This window comes from Sorex fumeus, unplaced genomic scaffold, assembly GCF_029834395.1.
Source record: "Sorex fumeus unplaced genomic scaffold, SorFum_2.1 ptg000129l, whole genome shotgun sequence".
Classification (NCBI taxonomy): Eukaryota; Metazoa; Chordata; class Mammalia; order Eulipotyphla; family Soricidae; genus Sorex; species Sorex fumeus.
Genome location: NW_026606186.1, coordinates 2,157,070 through 2,175,748, shown reverse-complemented (window position 1 = coordinate 2,175,748; position 18,679 = coordinate 2,157,070). Strand labels below are relative to the sequence as shown.

Below are 18,679 nucleotides of genomic sequence, written 5' to 3'. Positions count from 1 at the left end.
CTACCAGTGATGTATTGATATGCCAAACACAGTAACAACAAGTCTCACAACAGAGACATTACTGGGCCCGCTTGTGCAAATCGATGAACAATGGAAGGACAGTGACAGTGACAGTAAATGTATTTCTGATACCAAAGTGAACATTTTTTAAAAAGCAATAATGATATTGCAACCCTAGTTCTTTATTTCTAATGTGATAATGGTCTGAAGAATTCAATTATGTGCTGGAATCTAGCATTTGTTTATTAATCATTTAGGGCTAGATATTGTGCTTCTTTTGTGCTTTTGATAACACAGTAACGTCAGGGTCAATCCCATTAATAAGAAAACAGATTTAGAATTTGAGTCATTTCACAAAGTTTAAATTAGCAAAATGGATATTTTCCGGTAGACTGGCCCCATTTAACAAAATCACGTTTTGATTTTCACATCAAAGAAAAACATGATATGAGCAAAGACAATCATAAAAGTGAAAAAGATAAAAGACACTGTTTTATCCGTCTCATTTTAAATAACAGATCTGGAATTTTTTTCTCTCAACAAGTGAAACAGTGATTTTAAGCATTTGACACTCGATAGCTTTACATAATTTCGAATCTTTTTTTCTCTGGGTGTGTATGTGTTTTACATTCATGTCAGTGTTTGAATATTTCAAATGGGCTTACTGTGACCATGCTTCTGTTTACAATGCTTTCAGGTTTAATTCTGTTCTGATTAGCTCAGGCCTGTTTGGAACATTTCCTTTGTGTCTATAATTGAGTTGTTGTATTTGGAGATACTTCCTGCCAGATCTTTGTTTTGAATCTTTGAAAACTCCCAACTATGGATTTTTAAAGATCTTTTTACACAAATTGACATGAGTAAATAGTTACCCAAGGATAAATCCAAGCCACACGTTTTTCTGGGTTTTAAACGCCAATAAAAGTCCATATTCTTTGAAGCTCTGTTTACTCTTTGTCCCTGTTGTCTTCTATGGCTTCCTTGTTTGGGGCACGTTTCTTGGAAGACTTTCCTTTTGTTTTTGTTTTGAGGCCACATCCATTTGTCCCCAGTGACTGCTCCTGGCTCTGGACTAGGCTCGGGTCAGGTTAGGTGGCCCAGCAGGCCAGGTGTCTCACCAGGATCCTCCTGCTCCAGTCCCTCCAGCTATTCCCCCGCCGGGAGGACATTCTCTGTGGTATTTGCAGCCCTAGTTGGAGAGAAATGAAGCAGCACAAAAAACCCAATGCAGTTGTCCCCGTTTCATTTTTCTGGATATGGTTCAGCTCTTGCCTTATTGAATAAGCATTTTTGAAAGCTATGTGATAATTGGATTATTTGGTTACTTGGAAACAGGGCCTCCTTAACGTGCCCATTATCAAAGCTCTTATTATTTCTATTGAACCACATTTTGAGAATGTTTTGCTTGCTCTTATTCACATGAAAACAGTGCGTCTTGGCCTACTCTAGTTCCATTCAGTAATGAAAAAGTCTGTTATGCTTCACAATTTAGTTACTGTGTTCAGATGTGGTAGTTATTTTCCCTGTCTAAAGATGAAAAAATTTACATGTAAGTGTTCAAGTCGGCATGTATATTTTTTAAAATACTAGTGGCTTTTTGTACATGTTCTAGCTTTTCTTTGGCTGCTTATGGTGGCTTTATTAAAAGGAACTTTAAGAAACCTAAGAAAAGCTAGAACATGTACATGTATTAAAATTAATATACAAGATGAAAATTCTTCTAATGTTGCTGATGGACAGAAAAATTGTGATGAACTATATCTTCTTTAGAAACACATCACCACTTTTTATTGAGAAGATAATTTTTACTCCTATTCTTTTTAATATTTTATTCCCATCACTAACTCTTAATTGCCTTCTCAGTATATACAGGATTCATTTGAGCTCTTCATAAAAAGCAGTTGGCAATTTTTGTTATATTTGTTCTCTCTCTCTCTCTCTCTCTCTCTCTCTCTCTCTGTGTGTGTGTGTGTGTGTGTGTGTGTGTGTGTGTGTGTGTGTTTCAAATATCAGAAATCTTAGCTTAAATCTTTCCTTGGGGGTCTTGGGAGGAGAGCCATACCCTGCAATGCTCAGGGTTTACTCCTGGCTCTGAATTCAGGAATCATTCCTGGTGATGCTCGGGGGATTTATGGGGTGCTTGGGGATCAAACCAGGTCAGCCATATACAAGGCAAGCGCCTTAGTCCTATAGTCTCTCTCTGACCCTTTTAAATCTTATAAAAGTTGATTAGTTGGCAGGGAGTTGTAGTTTAGTAGCATTCTCTACAAATTTTAGTTTTCTTCTTTGGCCCAACTACCGATCTTCCTTTTCTAAAATCTTTCCAATTTGCAAGTACAATTAGAAATTTGTATCATTTAAATATTGAGTCCGTATTTCATCTTCCTTATTACTATAGTTGAACAAAAGCAACTGACTGAGTATCTTCTTGCACTGGATAATTTGACTCGTTGAATTTTAAAGTGATCACAGAAGTTTTAATAATTGTAATCACTATTATGAAAAGGGTACTAGGAAAAGAAGATCTTTTGTCAAGTGTCAGTAAAATTTAAGAGTAAAAGGAAATTTTTTTTTGTGCTTCTATAACCAGATCATTTTATGAAATTCAAAGACCAGATGCACTCAAGAAGTGGTAATTAAATAAAGCTTTTATATAAATAAAGCTTTCTTTGACCAATAAAGGAAGTAAAGTGATATGAGAAGTCTATAATACTGCAGCGTGTGACAGTGTGAAAGAGGGTGAAAGCAAGACTTCTTTGTTTATCAGCATGTTTATGTGAGAGAGAAAAACAGAAAAGGAAAAGATTGGACACAGTTTTTCTTTGGAATAAATAAAATCACATTAAATTTATTTTCATATGGTGAAATAAATTGAGCATACCTTCTGCAGTTGGTCAGTAATTAAGCTTTGGGGTTTTGTTTTTTATGTTAGACTTACGACCATAAATAAAAAGTATTAGTAAAAAAGGGTTTATGCAAAATCTTTATCATAAAGTGGTGATCATTTCTGCCTCAAAGGTAATTCTAAAGAACTAATATATGTGAATGACACTTTCCAAAATAGTGGTATGCTGTGAGCTTTTCTTGACTCATTTATATATTTTTAACTTCTATATAATTGTGGGTGGGCGCTGGTAAGGTTTAAGCCATGTCCAGATAACAGGAAGGGAAATTAGTGCATTGCGTTTCAAAGGGTGCATTTTGAAATAAACTATCTTTTGTTCATCTTCAGATGCTTTACCTAGGTTCTAAGCAGATCAGCTGAGTTGTTTTATACATTTCTTTTCCATCAGTCTGGAAAGGACACTAAAATACTTACCACCCAGTTTTTCCCAGGATTTAATTTTACCACCAACAGAAACCATAATTAAAACCATTAATAAGCTCAGAGTTTGTTTCTGCCTTGGTCCTTTCTCAGAATATTGAGAATTGTTCTATTTGAGGCATTTGGAAGGAAGTCAAAATGAAGAGTTATCTTACTGGGTTAGGCCAAATTTGGGGTGAATCATATACTACATCTCATTTTTAGAGTGAAAATAGATTTCAGCAGTCAGTTTGGTTTTTTAGTTTGTGCAAATAATATTTTAATTCATACTCATTGGAAGATTGTGTGTATGAACTTTAATGTATAGGAAGTGTAGGAAGACTAAAATAAAAGCTGAAGGCTACTCTATATACTATCTGGAATTTGCTTTACCTAGATTGTCATTTGTTCAAAATTGGACATTTCATAATGAAAATTGCAGGATAAATTTTTAAGCTCAACAATATAAAATGACAGACTGGAAATACAGGTAGTGAACAATTTGGCCACAGTCCCGTGACTTTTCTGATTTGTATTCTGTATTAAGATATTTGCTTGTTGCAGCATGCGGCCACATTCATGACCACGTGACATCTCATATGTTAGTAATACAACGACTTACTGGCTCCAGGGTGAAATACAACAATCTTCACATACTTTCCTCTAAGGAAACTTTTTTGGATCATTTTTTAGTGTGTTATTCATAACAAGCAGTACAAAATAAATTATTTAGGTTCTGCTTTGGGAGCAGGGTTTGGGGGTCAGGGTGGATATATTTGAAATATGTTGGTGGGCAGGTATAATGGTGGTGGGATTGGTGTTGGAATATTAAATGTAACAAATTATTGTGAACAACTTTATAAAATAAAATTTAAAAAATACATAAAGACATTTGCTTGTTGACGAGTCATAGATTTGAAAACTAAATGTGATTTGCTTTTAGCATTATGTGTTTAAACCTTTTGTTTCAAACCAGTCTGAAAAAAATACCACCCAGAATATATGCTCTTATCTGGAAATTTAAGTGACCGCTTGCATAGACATACAGAATTGTTCTTATACAGAACTAGTGTTTCAGAGATCAGTCTAACTTTGTTTTCTTTTCTCTTGCTATCCTTTGTGTCAGTCACAAGATGATGACAGAAGCTTGCCAGATGACACCCTTGTAAGGCAGGGAGTTTCTTAGTGTTTTAATGCCCCAGATACAACCTGGTTTCACAAAAGGAAATTCCTGTTGTGCAAGCCAGTTTCAGGGTGAATTGGCTGTCTCACCTGTCTAGTTTTGGATGACCTTTTACATCCAGGTCATCAGAACCCAAAATGCTAAGAAAAAAATTCTCAAAACTCAGAGTCCATCCATCTCTAGAAAGGTGATGAAGATGAAAGCAGCAAACATTAGCTAGTCAGAGAGACCTTATTTCCTATGACAGGTTAGTAGGAGAAAGGGATGGTTTGTTTGCATGTGTGCTTCGCTGCAGTGCAAGCCTGACAGGGCAGGCAGGGCCTGTGGGCCATGCGATTCTAGGTTCCAATATGATTTACGTGGCTCACTCATTTTTCTTACCTTTTGTAAATCCCAAACCATGAAGATTATTATATCTCTGGTTCTAAAAGGAATTAAGAGTTAAGATTACATATGTTTTTCTTGGCAAAAAATGACTGAAGTGCAAATGTAGTCATATAAAACTCTTAGCTGTACATTGCATTTTTTTTAACCAGTTAACTGAAGCCTGTGAGTGAAAGACATTCTCGGGTATCTTTCTTTTAATAAGTCTTCCATTAATCCAGTCATTATTTTCTCCACCATCTATACAGTGTTCTCACAGGCACACTTATGCTCATTTGTGGCCATGTGCTCATGCTTTCTCTTTACTTTTTTTCTTTTACTAACAGTGGACCAGAAGAGATACAGTACATTGTGTAAGGAACTTACTTTGCACACTTCCCATCTGGGTTCAGTCCCCCAGCACTCTGATTCCCTGAGCCTTTCAGGAGTGATCCCTGAGTTCAGAGTCAGGAATAAGCCCTGTGCAGAGTCAGTAGAGACTTTGCAAAAACACAAAACAGAAAACAGTTGGATCAGAAAGACCTGGGAAGAAAAAAAGACATGCCAGCTATATTAACCCAAACTGTTTACATACTTTGCACTTTATTGCTTTTTATTTTACACATAGTATCAACACTGATATAGTTAATAATTGTTTGATATGATAGATAAGGACTAATTATCACTGGAAGGGGGACTTTGATTTGCTCACAGAGGTCACTGTATCAGCACCTCTGTGTCCAGAGTATGATGCCAGAGATGGATGAAAATAGATAAGTGGTGACATTCCTGGAAACACATGTGGGAAAAAAATTGTGTAGTTTAAGGATAATGTCATCCTTGGATTCATTAATATCAGATAAATCATAAATATTAATTTTTCATAAATATTAATATTTTTCTGAATATTTTAAAATGATGACATGAAAGTAAAGATTTTCAAGATGTAAAATGATTATTTTCTGTTTAATTGTTGTCTTGTTCTTACAGCTCAAAGCATTCAGCGAACCAGGTTTTCAAGGTGAATGTATAGATTTTACAAAAGAAATTTCTGATTTGACTTCATTTGTGCCATATTCCTTTAAAGTTCTTCGAGGTTGGTAAGTATGTTTAGTATTATTTACTGTTCTCAATGGAATTTCTTTTAAAGAGATTTGACTTGTTTTAGTTTTTCACGTGTAGCAACATTTTTTTTTTTTAAATAATCGGTCAGCTGCTAATTTGCCCATTATAACTTTGCCCAGTTTATGCACCATTGGTAGTATACAGAGAAAGAGAATGCTGATTAGTTAAGTTTGGTAGCTTTTTGGTGATCATTTTTCTGTTAGATTATTTTCTAAGTATTTTAATGTTTGTATGTATTTTATGCTTATGTATAATATAAGGATGCTATTAAAATACTCAAGTTTTGTCTTGCTACTGAGACATATTACTCCTAAATTAAAAACAAAATTAGTATCCCCTATGACACTCTCCACATCTCACAAATAAGGGTCTCTGATTTAGAGTTAGGATTTTCCACAGTGAATACAACATGTCACCGAGAATTGTGCATTGCTTGAAAACTTTTATTCTTCCAAATAAACAACCTAGATATTTCTTTTAAAATTTAAAAATGTTTTAATCAACGAACTGATTTACAAAGTTATTAATAAGTTGAGTTTTAGGCACATAATATTTCAACACCAGTCCCACCATCAGTGTCAATTTCCCTCCACCCATATTCCGTTTCCACCTCCAACCCTCGCCCCATCTCTGCCTGTTAACTTGACAGGCACATTATAAAATTCTACTGAAAACCCAGATATTTCTATCTTATGAGATCTTTCTCACATGTCTATACAAGTAGGTAATTCTAAAAGCTAGAATATAATCTGTGTAGTAACATTCTTCCTGTGGTAAAATGTTACATTAAAAAAAAAACATTTACTATGTTAACCATTCTATGTGTATAGTTCAGTAGCATCTCTGTGTATCAATTGCCAACCTAGCAACTCATCATAATCTCTATTCTTGCTTCAGAGTTTGATTTCTTCTTGTTGTGAGCCAGTAGAGTATGTAAGAACTCTTATTTTCCACTTAAGCAACTTCAGTTTTGAAGTAGAGCCCTTTTATGACGTCTTCTCAATTTTCATGTTTATAATAAACTAGTCAATCAAATCCTAATCCAGCACTTTTTCACCTGAATGTCAGGCCCAGATTCTCCTTTTCCAGGATTGTTGTAGTTAAATTTTATTTTTTAGTTAACTTTTATTTTCTTACAACGTAACATAGGTAATATGGTAACAATAGTAGTAATGTTGGTGATATTTGTTAAATGATTGTACCCAAGGGCGAGAGCCATAGTACAGTGGCTAGGGTGTTTGCCTTGTATACAACCAATCTGGGTGTGACCCCTGATGACCCCCTATGGTTCTCAAGTCTGCCAGGAGTGATCCCTGGAGTGCAGAGGCAGCAGTAAACCCTCAGCATTTCCGGGTGACCTCAGACCAAACTAAAGCTATTGCACTCACCACCACCAAACTACCCAAGACTCTCCACTCAAGTTCTTTTACAGGATTTATCATTATTTTGTTTTATTCCCTCCATCTATTCTTCAGTCTACCCTGATGCCAGTTCCCCAGCTCCCCCTCTTATGATGTATAGTCAGCTATGAATTGCCTTCCTTCCTTTGTGCCAGATGACAGTAAATATTTTCTATAAAGGATAGAGTTACAGATAGTATTGGCCTTGTGTGCTTCACATATTCTCTCACAGCTATTCAGCATTGACATTGTTGCCAAAAGCAACTGTAGGCAATTCATAAGTGGTATGGCTATGTTCCAAAGAAACACTATTATGTATAATACTATGAACCACCGAATATTCTTTTATTCTTTTTATTTAAAAAATTAATTTACACATGCAGTAACTAGCTTAGCTCATTAGCTGTATTTAAAAAAAAAAGGTGTTGGGGTGAGTTTGACAACCATTGCTCTGGGTGAAAGGCTGTAGGTTTCAGATAAATATATTTGGGTGCTATAAATAAATGTTAGTTTTTTTCATCATTACCTTAGTTTACTCGAGCGGGCACCAGTAACATCTCCATTGTGATGAACAATGGGAGGACAGTGCTACAGTGCTACCTTAGGTTAGGGCATTTTTTTTAGAATTTTGAAATGTTTCTTACCTACCCTTTAAACAGAATGAGATTTGAAAACTTAGAGGAATTAGCATTAACATTAGCATTATCATTGTTAGCAGGTATTGCCTAGGTGGCAAATGTGTTCCCAAGAATACATTCCAAATGAGTATTTACCTCTTAGATTGATCATTTACATAATTTTCCTATCCTGCAGCTGCGTGACTTTGTAATCCCTGCCTAGTACTAATCTGAATATATCTTTAAGGTATATTCCACCCATTCCATCTGTTAACTTTTATTATTAACCTCAGTTCAGGTTTTTTTCTCTCTGATTGCCTATTGCTTTTACTACTTTTCATTTTATTTTGATGTCAAAGTAACATGTCTTATGTGTTAGTGTTTATTAGAGTACACAGTAGACTAAAAGCAAGCTCATTATTCAATCAGGATCAGAACACAGATTTTTCTCATTTATAGCTTTTTTTGCTTGTTTTTCCTCAATACAGCTGCTAATCTAATTATGAATAATAACAATTTGTATGTGTGTGTGTGTGTTTTACTTTATAGTTGTGTGAAAGCCCTACATATTCATTGCAAACTGGTAGTTCAAATTTTGAAATTTGATCTTTTCCTGGGCAAGCAATATATGTGATATCTTTCTCAACATATGTGATATCTGGGCAGTGGAGTAATCCTTGTCAGCTACATGATCATGAGGAAAACAACCAAATAATCTACAAACTGATTTTCACTTTTAATACAGGATTCAGAAAAGTACATGAGGTAGTCATCACTATTATAAAATAGGCCTTGAGTCATATGATTGCCCTCTCCCCACTCCCACAGACACTAGGCAAATATGAGAGGGTTTTTTTGTTGCTGTTGTTTTTAGTCACCTTGAAATTACAAAGTTATTAACGATTGGCTTGTACCCTCCATGCCTACCCCCCAGCCCGTTCAAGTGTGCCTGTTCTCCTGTTTTTTGTTGCGTTTAGTTACTCGTTATTTCAATACCTCATAGTTTTCCTTATACCCTGCATATTAGAGAGACCATTCCTGTCAGTGTCTCTCTCTCTCTCTGACTAATGTCAGCATGATACTCCACAGGGCCCTCCAAGTAGCAGCAACTTCCATGATTTGATCTTTTCTTCTGGCTGAATAATTCTTCATTGTGTATAATGTGCCATAGCTTCTTTATCAAGCCACTATTTTTGGGCACTGTTTTTTTTTGTTTTTTTTTTGTTTCCCCAGATTTGGGGTATTGTGGTAGTGCTCTTAAGACACAGGCGTGCAGATGTGTTTTTGATTTTGAGCCCTTGGAGCATATTCTAAGAAGTGGAGTTGCTGGTTCAAATGAAAGCTCAATTTGTATATGTTTTAGGAATGTCCATATCGTTTTCCAGAATGGCTGGACCGGTTAGCAATTTCGCCAGAAGTGAATGAGAGTGCCTTTCTCCCCGCACGCATGCCAGCATTGGTCTTTCTGTTTTTTTTTTATGTATGCCAGTCTATGTGGTTTGAGATGACATCTCATTGTTGTTTTGATTTGCATCTTCCTGATGAATAGTAATACACAGCATTTTTTCGTGTGCCTTTTATTCATTTGTGTTTCTTTTTTCAGGAAATTTCTGTTTATCTCTTCTCCCCATTTTTTGATGGGGAGCAAATGGAAAGGTTTTGATCATTTTTAAGGTTGGCTATTCTAATGATGCCACATGGTTAGCTGTCTTCAGTGTATTTTTCTTTTAGATTTATTTTTTGCTTATTTATGATGGACTTATTGGGACAAAAATCCCATTGTGTTTCAAGGAGTATCTGTACCCAAGTTTTGTACTAAAGGCACTGGGAAAAAATGAAATATAATAGAAATCTTATTTTACATTTTTCCCCTATCTTTGCTATTTGGGAGAACCTTGTGCAAATCATATGACTTTTCAGATCTTTAAAAGTAAAGGTATTTCTCCATCATAAAATTATTGAGCACACAAAAGTATATTTGTAAAGTGCCTAGCTGTTGTCTGTGACATGGTCCATGTTCAATCAGTGAAACTGGGAGCTGTTTTTATAAACTGGTGCCAAGTATTTTCTGCTCATCAGCACCCTGACTCACTTACCCCACTCAGACCCTGGATTTTACAGTATAAAGATGAACCTGCATAGCCATGTTGCAGTTAGACTGAATGTCTCACTGCTTGTTTTTCAAGCTGGCTCCTGTATTATCAAGAGGACATATCTAATAATCAGTGTGTGTTAGAAGAAGGCCTCTATGCTGACCTTACTTCCTGTGGCTGCCCAACATCTAGAATCAGATCCCTCAAACCCATTGACTATGTAAGTACACTGCTGAATTCAAATTACCAAGACTTTTTCTTGTCCGGTGTAATGATCATGAATGATACTGAAATAAAAGAAGGGGGATTAAATTTTAATAATTTATTGGTAGATTATAAAATTGAGATCCATTCATATGATTCAAACAAAAGTTTTCTTTTTTTTCTTTTTCTTTTTTTGCCACACCTGGCAGTGCTCAGGGCATACTCCTGGCTCTGTGCTCAGAGAGCAATCCTTGCAAGCTTAGGGGACCATATGGGATGCCGGGGATTGAACCCAGGTAGGCTGTATTCAATACAAATGCCCTACCTGCTCTTTTTCTTTTTTTAATGAGCATGAATAAAATACCAGGAACTGGATTAATATTAGGCCTGAACTTGCATAATAGTTTGCCATTTTGAAAGTTTTCGACCAAGTTACTCAGCTTCATCACCTATTAAAACATAAGTGCTTCTGATAGCTAAAGCAGTAATGAGAGGGGAGGGCACTTGCCTTGCATGCAGCCAGCCTAGGTTTGATCCCTGGCATCTCATATGGTCCCCTGTGCCTGCCTAGAGTGATCCCTGAATGATGAGCCAAGAGTTAAGTATGCCCTGAGCACTGCTATTTTTGGGCACTGTTTTTTTTGGTTTTTTTTGTTTCCCCAGATTTGTGTATGTACCTCACCCCCCCCAACCCCCAAATAAGTGCTTCCTAAGTTCACTTGTGTATTAGATGATACTGTCAAATACACAGCACCTGGTGAGCACTCAATAAGTATTTCCTATCATTGTATAATTGAAACCCAAGACTTTGTAAAATTTGTAAGTCTACAACTGGACTTCATGGTGTCTCACTAATAAAAATTTAAAAACGAAATAAATAAATAAATAAAGCTTTTGAAAGGATTGTAAAAAAATAAAAATAAAAATAAATAAATGTTGCCTATTAATGCCACATCTGTAATGATTATTATACTGATTAATAAAATAAACCTTATTATTTTACTACTCAGTTAGATAGATCACATGAAGTTCGCACTGAGATTTACTATCTTGCTTGAGGCATGGACCATCCTGTATATTGATTTTATTTAACCTTACTTGAGGGGAGCTAGAGCTTTCCTGCTTATAGTGTAAGATAGATATTTTCTAGAATAAGAGGTTTTGCCCTTTCATCGAATTTTCTTTGAATTCTGAATGTGAGAAAAGGAGGATCTCTACACTGGACCATCAATTCTGTGTTCCTTGTTAGGAAATTCTGAATAATTAGGAACGGCCCAGGATATCTCAAAGGGGTAGGTATGACTCCGACCCTTCAGTCAGAGCTGTCTTCAGGGATGCCAGCCCAAACTCAGGATCTTTGATCCTAATCTGAGTACTGTAGTCTTATTTCACAAGACATTCCTGGCTAGAGTATTATTGGTATCAAGCTAAAAATAGTCTTGGCTGAGAAATAAGAATAGAAATATAGCCCTTGGTCTCTTTTGGTCACCCCCTTGGAAAGAGTAAGTGACTCCTGTTGCCTCCTGTCTATTGAAAGAAGACTGGGTTTTTTGTTAACTTTTTTTAATGTGATATGCCCTCTGTCTCCAAGATAAAACACTGGAAAAGGCATTTGAAAGTTGTCAGCATTTACTTGGAAAGTAAATCAGAGTATCATCTTAAATGATTTTTGTGAGACCAGAGAGATAGTATAGAGGGTTGGGTGCTTGCCCTGTATATGCTAACCTGGGTTATATACCTAGCACCCCATAGGGCCATCTGAGCTTTGCCAAGAGTTTTACCTGAGCAGAGAAACAGAAGTAACCCCTTGTGAGCACTGCCAGGTGTGGCCCAAACCACCCCTCTCAAAAGGGAGGACTTTGTAGGATTCTGAATTCTTTGAACGGTAACAACAAAATTTCTAGAAAGAATATGATCAATAAGTAATTATTGCTAGATTTTGAAGTTACTATTCTTTTGCATCTGTATGGTGAAAGTAATAAGAATGGAAATTAAGAGAGAGAAAAATCTATGTTTTTTTTTATATTTTTGTAGACATTGTTATCTGTAGTTTTAGTCCTGTTACATCCACAAAATGAAGGTAGTTACCTCTTGGGGAGGTACTTGAGAGATGTAATAGCGTTTTCATTTCAAAAATTGATTAGAGCATATTTAGTTTAGTAAGTATAGAAGGCTTAGTTTTGAAAGGGCTGCTTAACATGCAGTTTTTCAGAAGTAGATTTGATGTTGAAATGGAAGGTTTATAAGGTGAGTGCAGACATCTTAACAGACCAGCAGAGGGCCATTAATATGTCTCAACAGGTAGCATTTCCTTGGCAAAATCAATCATGCTTCAGCCTGATAGTTCCAGTTGTTCAGATCTAGGAGATAGGTGTACAGAATGACAACCTGGGAATTTGTCTAGGTGGGATTCTAGTGAAAGCAATATTGGAGAATTTTATCATCCTGCCTCACTGGAAGAGTGAATTAGTCATCAGCAAATTACTTGTTGAACCTAAGAATTGGGTAAGACAAGGCAGGTGTCTTGACATTAGCTTAGCTTGGTGACCTTCCCAGGAGAGAGACTTCCTGATCCCCTGGCCTCGGCTGCTAATATTTCCAGCACTGTCCTCCCATTGTTCATCGATTTGCTCGAGCGGGCCCAGTAATGTCTCCATTGTGAGACTCGTTGTTACTGTGTTTGGCATATTGAATACGTCATGGGGAGCTTGCCAGGCTTTGCCGTGTGAGCGAGATACTCTTGGTAGCTTGCCGGGATCTCTGAGAGGGGCGGAGGAATCGAACTCCGGTTAGCCATGTTGGCTGCGTGCAAGGCAAACGCCCTACCCACTGTGCTATCACTCCAGCCCAATATTTCCAGATTCTGTTCTTTTTCCCTCTGTAAAAGGCTATATGATTTACTACACTCCACCTTTCTTCCTCTTCTGATTTCTTTTGCATTACCTTTCCCCCCTGCTGGATCCTTTGATATAACCTGACCGTTTGTACAGATTTAATACCACTGCCTATGCCAAAGTCAAGTACGATTCTGGAATCACTCTAGGAAATGTTTCTGTCAGGTTTGAATTGACTTCACATATATTCTTTGATTTTTATTAGTTAAAAACCCATAGAATTTTGTGAGTGTTATATATAGTCGGCATCCGTAGGTATGTTGTGACTTAGTGTTCAAGTGTCGCAGGTGTAATGTTGAGGAGTCTTTACACTTTGCCTTCATAAAACATCAGCATGCTTTGCAAATGACTATTTTCTCAATCTGATTTCTCTTTGTTCAGGTGTATATTAAGTTTCAGAGGCCTGTGTTTGCATAATTTGCAGTTATTTGACACTGACTTAAACTGGGAGCATAGTTTATATCTCTGCTTCTCATTAATGTACCCTTGAGTAAAGCATTTATTTGGATTCCCTCCATTTATTAACTCCTCAATAAATAACTTTTGACAGGTATCTTCACATATCTGACAGCCTTCAGTTTTGTTGCAAATATGTATCTTTGACATATATCTAATTGAAAATTTAAAAGAGTGTTTCTATTTTTAGGATGCGCATGATTTAAAGGAATAAAATGTGCATTAGTTTTCAAAAAAGTTATGCCATGTGAGTTCCTGAAACAGAAGTTAAAAAGCAGAGGTGAACAGAAAACCTAAGTAAAAGGTTTTAGGCATCAGCCTCGGAGTGTTTGAGGTTACCTGCTTTTGTCATGTTTCCAGTGAGAGCAGAAGTCTACTCACTGCCTTTTTAGTCTCTCCCTGGTGATGGTTTGGCTTGGAAGTTCAGCCTCCTTTGAAGTTATAATCCAATCCTAGCACTTATAAGGAGCCAAATTAAAAGAAACATTAGAACATGAGGCTGTAGAAAAACTTCAAATGAAATCATGATGTGATGACATAAGGGATATTCAGAGGTAAAATAAGAATTGGCAAGACAATGTGATTTATTCTGTACACGAATACTGAATAAGGGGCACAATTATAAATAGAAGACTGTAAATTCTGGCATGGACGGAGAGGAAGCACTGAGTTTATTAAGCATAGATGAGTTTGCTTGCTATTAAATTTTTCAGCTGAACTTGTACATATTTAATAGTATTAACAGTTGTGTATATTTTGAAAATGAAGGCCAACAAAAATCTACAGCAAACATTTAACTTCCTGGTGAAACATTTTAAGGTTTTCTTTTTAAAATCAGGCACAAAGAACCTGGGAGATAGCACAGCAGATAAGATGCTGCCTTGCACGTGTCTGATGGACTTCAGCCTGGTACCACGTATAGACCCCTGAGCCCTGCCAGGAGTGAGCCCTCACACAGAGGCAGAGCCCAGATGGGTGGAGCCTATAATTAAATATAAAAAATAAAATAAAATCAGGCAGAAGACCAAGATCTCTACTATCACCACTTTTTTTTTCTATATTATTTAGGGATCCTGGTCACTTTAAGATAGAGCCTCCTTTAAAAAAGGGTAAAGGTAGTCAGGCTCATTGAGAATAAAATTATTAGTTGATAAGAATTTTTTAGATTTATGAATATAATTATTAGCTAATATAACAAGCCAACAAGTCCTCTATGGGAAAAATAATTTAATTGTTGAAGAACAATAAAAGATTGAGTGAGGACCATAATGATACTACAGTGGGTAGGGCATTTGCCTTACATGCAGCTGGCCTGGGTTCAATTCCCAGCATCCCTTATGGTCCCCAGAGCACACCCAGGAGTAATTCTTGAGTGCAGAGCCAGGAGTAACCCCTGATCATTGCCCCGGGTATGACCCAAAAAGCAAAAAAAACTTTGAGTGAGACAACCTTTTACACATGAAGTGTCAATAATGTAAATATATGTTCTCCTCCAAATTAATTCAGTTTTAAGCAGAATGCTTACAGTTTTACTTTTTTTCCCCTGGCATCCTCAGATGGAAGACTTGGCAGGTTTCTCCTGAAGCTAACTAAGAAATGGTTTGGGTCTGTTCTAGCCATGATTTTTGTTTGTATTTGTTTGGGGTCCACACTCAGCTGTGCTCAGGGCTTACTCTTGGCTGGCCAAAGGGACCATATGGTGTGCCAAGGATCTAACCCTGGTTGGACATATGCAAGACAAGTGCCTTACCCACTCTGCTCTCTCCCCAGCCCCTGGCCAAGATAATTTTAAAAAACACGAGGCAGCACCACCTGTCCTTCCAATTATATATTGTTTTATACAGTAAGGAGTATTGAGATAGTGGATATTCATGCAATGAGAGACAAATAGAACAGTGGATTAGGGTAGTGTAGAAGCTGATCTACATAGATCATGGAATTTGAAAGTGACAGATAAAATATTAAAGTGGGTCTGTTATAAACCATTAAAAGTGATTGCTAGAGTTATTGGCTCCTAATATGGAAAATGTTAGACTCTTATTTATCCCAAACAATAAACAAAAGTTCCAAGGACTAATGGACTAATGGCAGTCTAAATAAGAAAGAATAAAAACTTTAAAACTTAGAAAAGGAGGCACTAGAGAAATAGTACAGAGGTAAAGGGTCACACCTTGCATGTGGGCTGACCCTGGTTCAGTGTGTGGCACCAAATAGCTCCCTGAGCATCACTGGGTTAAGGTCTGGAGTGCCGGAGCACTACTCTGAGTGGCCCAGGTAATTCCTAGCACCGCAGTATCCAAACAGCACTGCATTCTCATCCGAGCACCAACTGGGAGACTCCCCCCTTAAAACTTACAGAAATGTTTAGAAGAAAAAGATATAGGAAACTACACTAATCATATTGAAGTTGGATGAACTTAAGCCCAAAATGTCCAAGTCAGGAAGGAAGAGTAAAAGGGAAGTATATTCATTTCCTGTAGCTGCTGTAACAAATTTAGTGATATAAAGCAGTAAATTGTATCTGCCAGTTCTGGAAATCAAAGGTTTACAGTGGATCTTGTTGGGGTAAAGCTAGGGTGTTGGCAGGAATGTCTTCTGTGAGATGCTTCTTGAACTTTCCCAGGTTTATTGATTCATGACGTCTTCTTACCATCAAAGTGAAGTATCCTCTATCCAACCTCTATCCCTGAGCCTCTTGTCTTTCTTTTATCAAGACCCTCTGCTTAGTAGGGCTGGCTGTATAATCCAGAATAGCATCCCCTGTCCAGATTTATCATTCCCCGTCACCTCTGCAATCTCTCCCTCTCCCAGTCCCTCACCCTTTCCCTTTCTTACTTCCTCTTTCTCCCTCCTCTCTCACCCCTCTCTCTTCTCTCTGTTGAATCACCATGTCACCTTGAGATACACAATTACAAAGCTTTCATGATTGAGTTTTAGTCATACAATGTTATAACACTCATCTCTCCACCAGGGTACATGTGCCATCATCTATATCACCAGTATCCCTCTTGCCCTCAGCCCCCCCTCCTCAGCCTGTCCCTATGGCTGGCACTCCTCCTCCTCCTGTCTCTCTTCCCTTCCTCCTCCAACCCCCTCATCCCCTTCTTCCTCCCCCCCCTCCTCTCTTTCCCTGTCTTCCTCTCTCCCTCTCTCTCTCCCCACTTCCCACCTCTTTCTGGACATTATCATTTGCAATACAGATACTGAGAGACCATCATGTTTGGTCATTTTCCCACTTTAAGCACAGATCTCCAATCCAGAGCAATCCCTTCCAACTATTATTGTCATTATGGTCCCTCTCTCTTGCCAGATGTCCTACTCACAGACTCCAGGGATGTTACTACCACAGCAAGCCATGACTTTGGAGAATATATTTGCAGCTCTTATAACTTGCAAAGGATTCGTGTCTGGAATGTAAAAAGGGCTTTCAAAAGTCAGTTGTGAAAAAAAGAAAAACCCATTTCTAAGTTGCCAGAGTATTATAAGTAGTTCCTAAGAGAAAATTGCCTTAAGGACATACAAAGGATTTTAAATGGCTAGTAATCATACAGATGCAAATTGCAACAATTAAGCAACATTCTTTTTAGATATAAATATTTGAAAACCTGGCAACACTAAGGTTTGATTTAGTGGCAGAGAAATAAAATTATTAATATATACCTAGTAAAAAGAGTATCAGTCAAGATGGGAAAAATATGGATGTTTGTGGTAACTTTGATAGATGAAGCAAATTACAGCCATTCATACAAGGAAATGCACTACAGTAGTTCCAGGGAATGAAGATGAGCTTTTTTACTAACGGATGGCGCAGTACCATTAGTAAAAAATAGAATATGAACTGGAAAGATGCATGATAACCTCAGCATACAGTGATTATTTCTAGAAAGGGGATAGATTAAAATTTAGGTATACTGGTTATGTTCTATTTATTAAATTCCACAGCAACATAGTAAAATTAAAATGTATGACTTTGGGAGTTGGGTATGTAAATTTAAAGTCTTTTAAAATGAGGACTGGAGCAATAGTGCAGCGGGTAGGAGGTATGCCTTGCACGCAGCTTACCCAGGTTCGATTCCCAGCATCCCATATAGTCCCCGAGCACCGCCACCAGGAGTAATTCCTGAGTGCAGAGCCAGGAGTAACCCATGTGCATCACTGGGTGTGACCCAGAAAGTTAGCTCTATGTGAAAACTGATTTTCAAAGCCAAATAAAAGACTTTCTGGGGAGATTGATAGTTCCCTGAAGAGCATGGCTTGAATCTGCTCGCTCATCACTTCCTGTTAGCCGAGTGACCCAGGGCTTGCTTGTCTCTGACGACTGTGAGCCATACTGCTCTCACTTCATAAAATGTGAGGATCCAGAGACACTTCAGCCACAAGACACACTTAATGTCACAACAGTTCATTGATGGTAAGTAATATTTATTGTACATCATCAGTCCTAATAAACTGAAAGTATTTTTATAATTTTGGTTTTTGAGAAGTCCAAAGCTAGAAGATTCTCAATTGGAATCTTGCTGGAGATTCATGTATCTTTTGTTAAATTTGTATCATTTTCCAGGATGGAACTATTTCTCTAGAGTAAAATTGTATTTGAAGTACACATTATACTTAATTACTTTGTGTCTAGTCTAATATTCCTTTCTTGCCCATATTTCATGTGAAGGGTGAGTGAAGATTGAGATGAGTTTATATTATCAGTCTGTGCAGGGCACTAGTCTCAGCGACTGCTAGATATGTTAGAATAAAAGTATGTTATATTTAGGATGTGACCAATTAACATAACTCTGAGGTACTGTTAACAACTTTTTTCTTACAATGACTTGAAATCCAAAATCTATATAAAGCCACAGTGCAGTTCTTTGCACTTTTTTAAAAAAATGTCAGATATCAGTAATTACATACATCTAAGCATTTCACTTTTTTATATTGAAAATGTATTGATTTAAATGTGCTTTCCTTAGAGTACTTGTACTGGGTTTTCAGAGCTTCAAATTCAGGTAGTGGGCATCTTTATTAAGCCAATGGGATAGGTAATGA

At 37.1% G+C, this 18,679-nt stretch overlaps 1 protein-coding gene across 1 annotated transcript in view; it reads left to right on the top strand.

Moving 5' to 3' along the window:
* Positions 1 to 18,679, top strand: part of CRYBG3 (crystallin beta-gamma domain containing 3) — a 134,292-nt gene that overhangs the window by 98,311 nt on the left and 17,302 nt on the right. The window contains exons 16-17 of the mRNA XM_056138592.1: positions 5,841 to 5,950; positions 10,179 to 10,305. Coding sequence (XP_055994567.1) covers positions 5,841 to 5,950; positions 10,179 to 10,305 — 237 coding nt within the window. The remainder of the gene's footprint in view (positions 1 to 5,840; positions 5,951 to 10,178; positions 10,306 to 18,679) is intronic.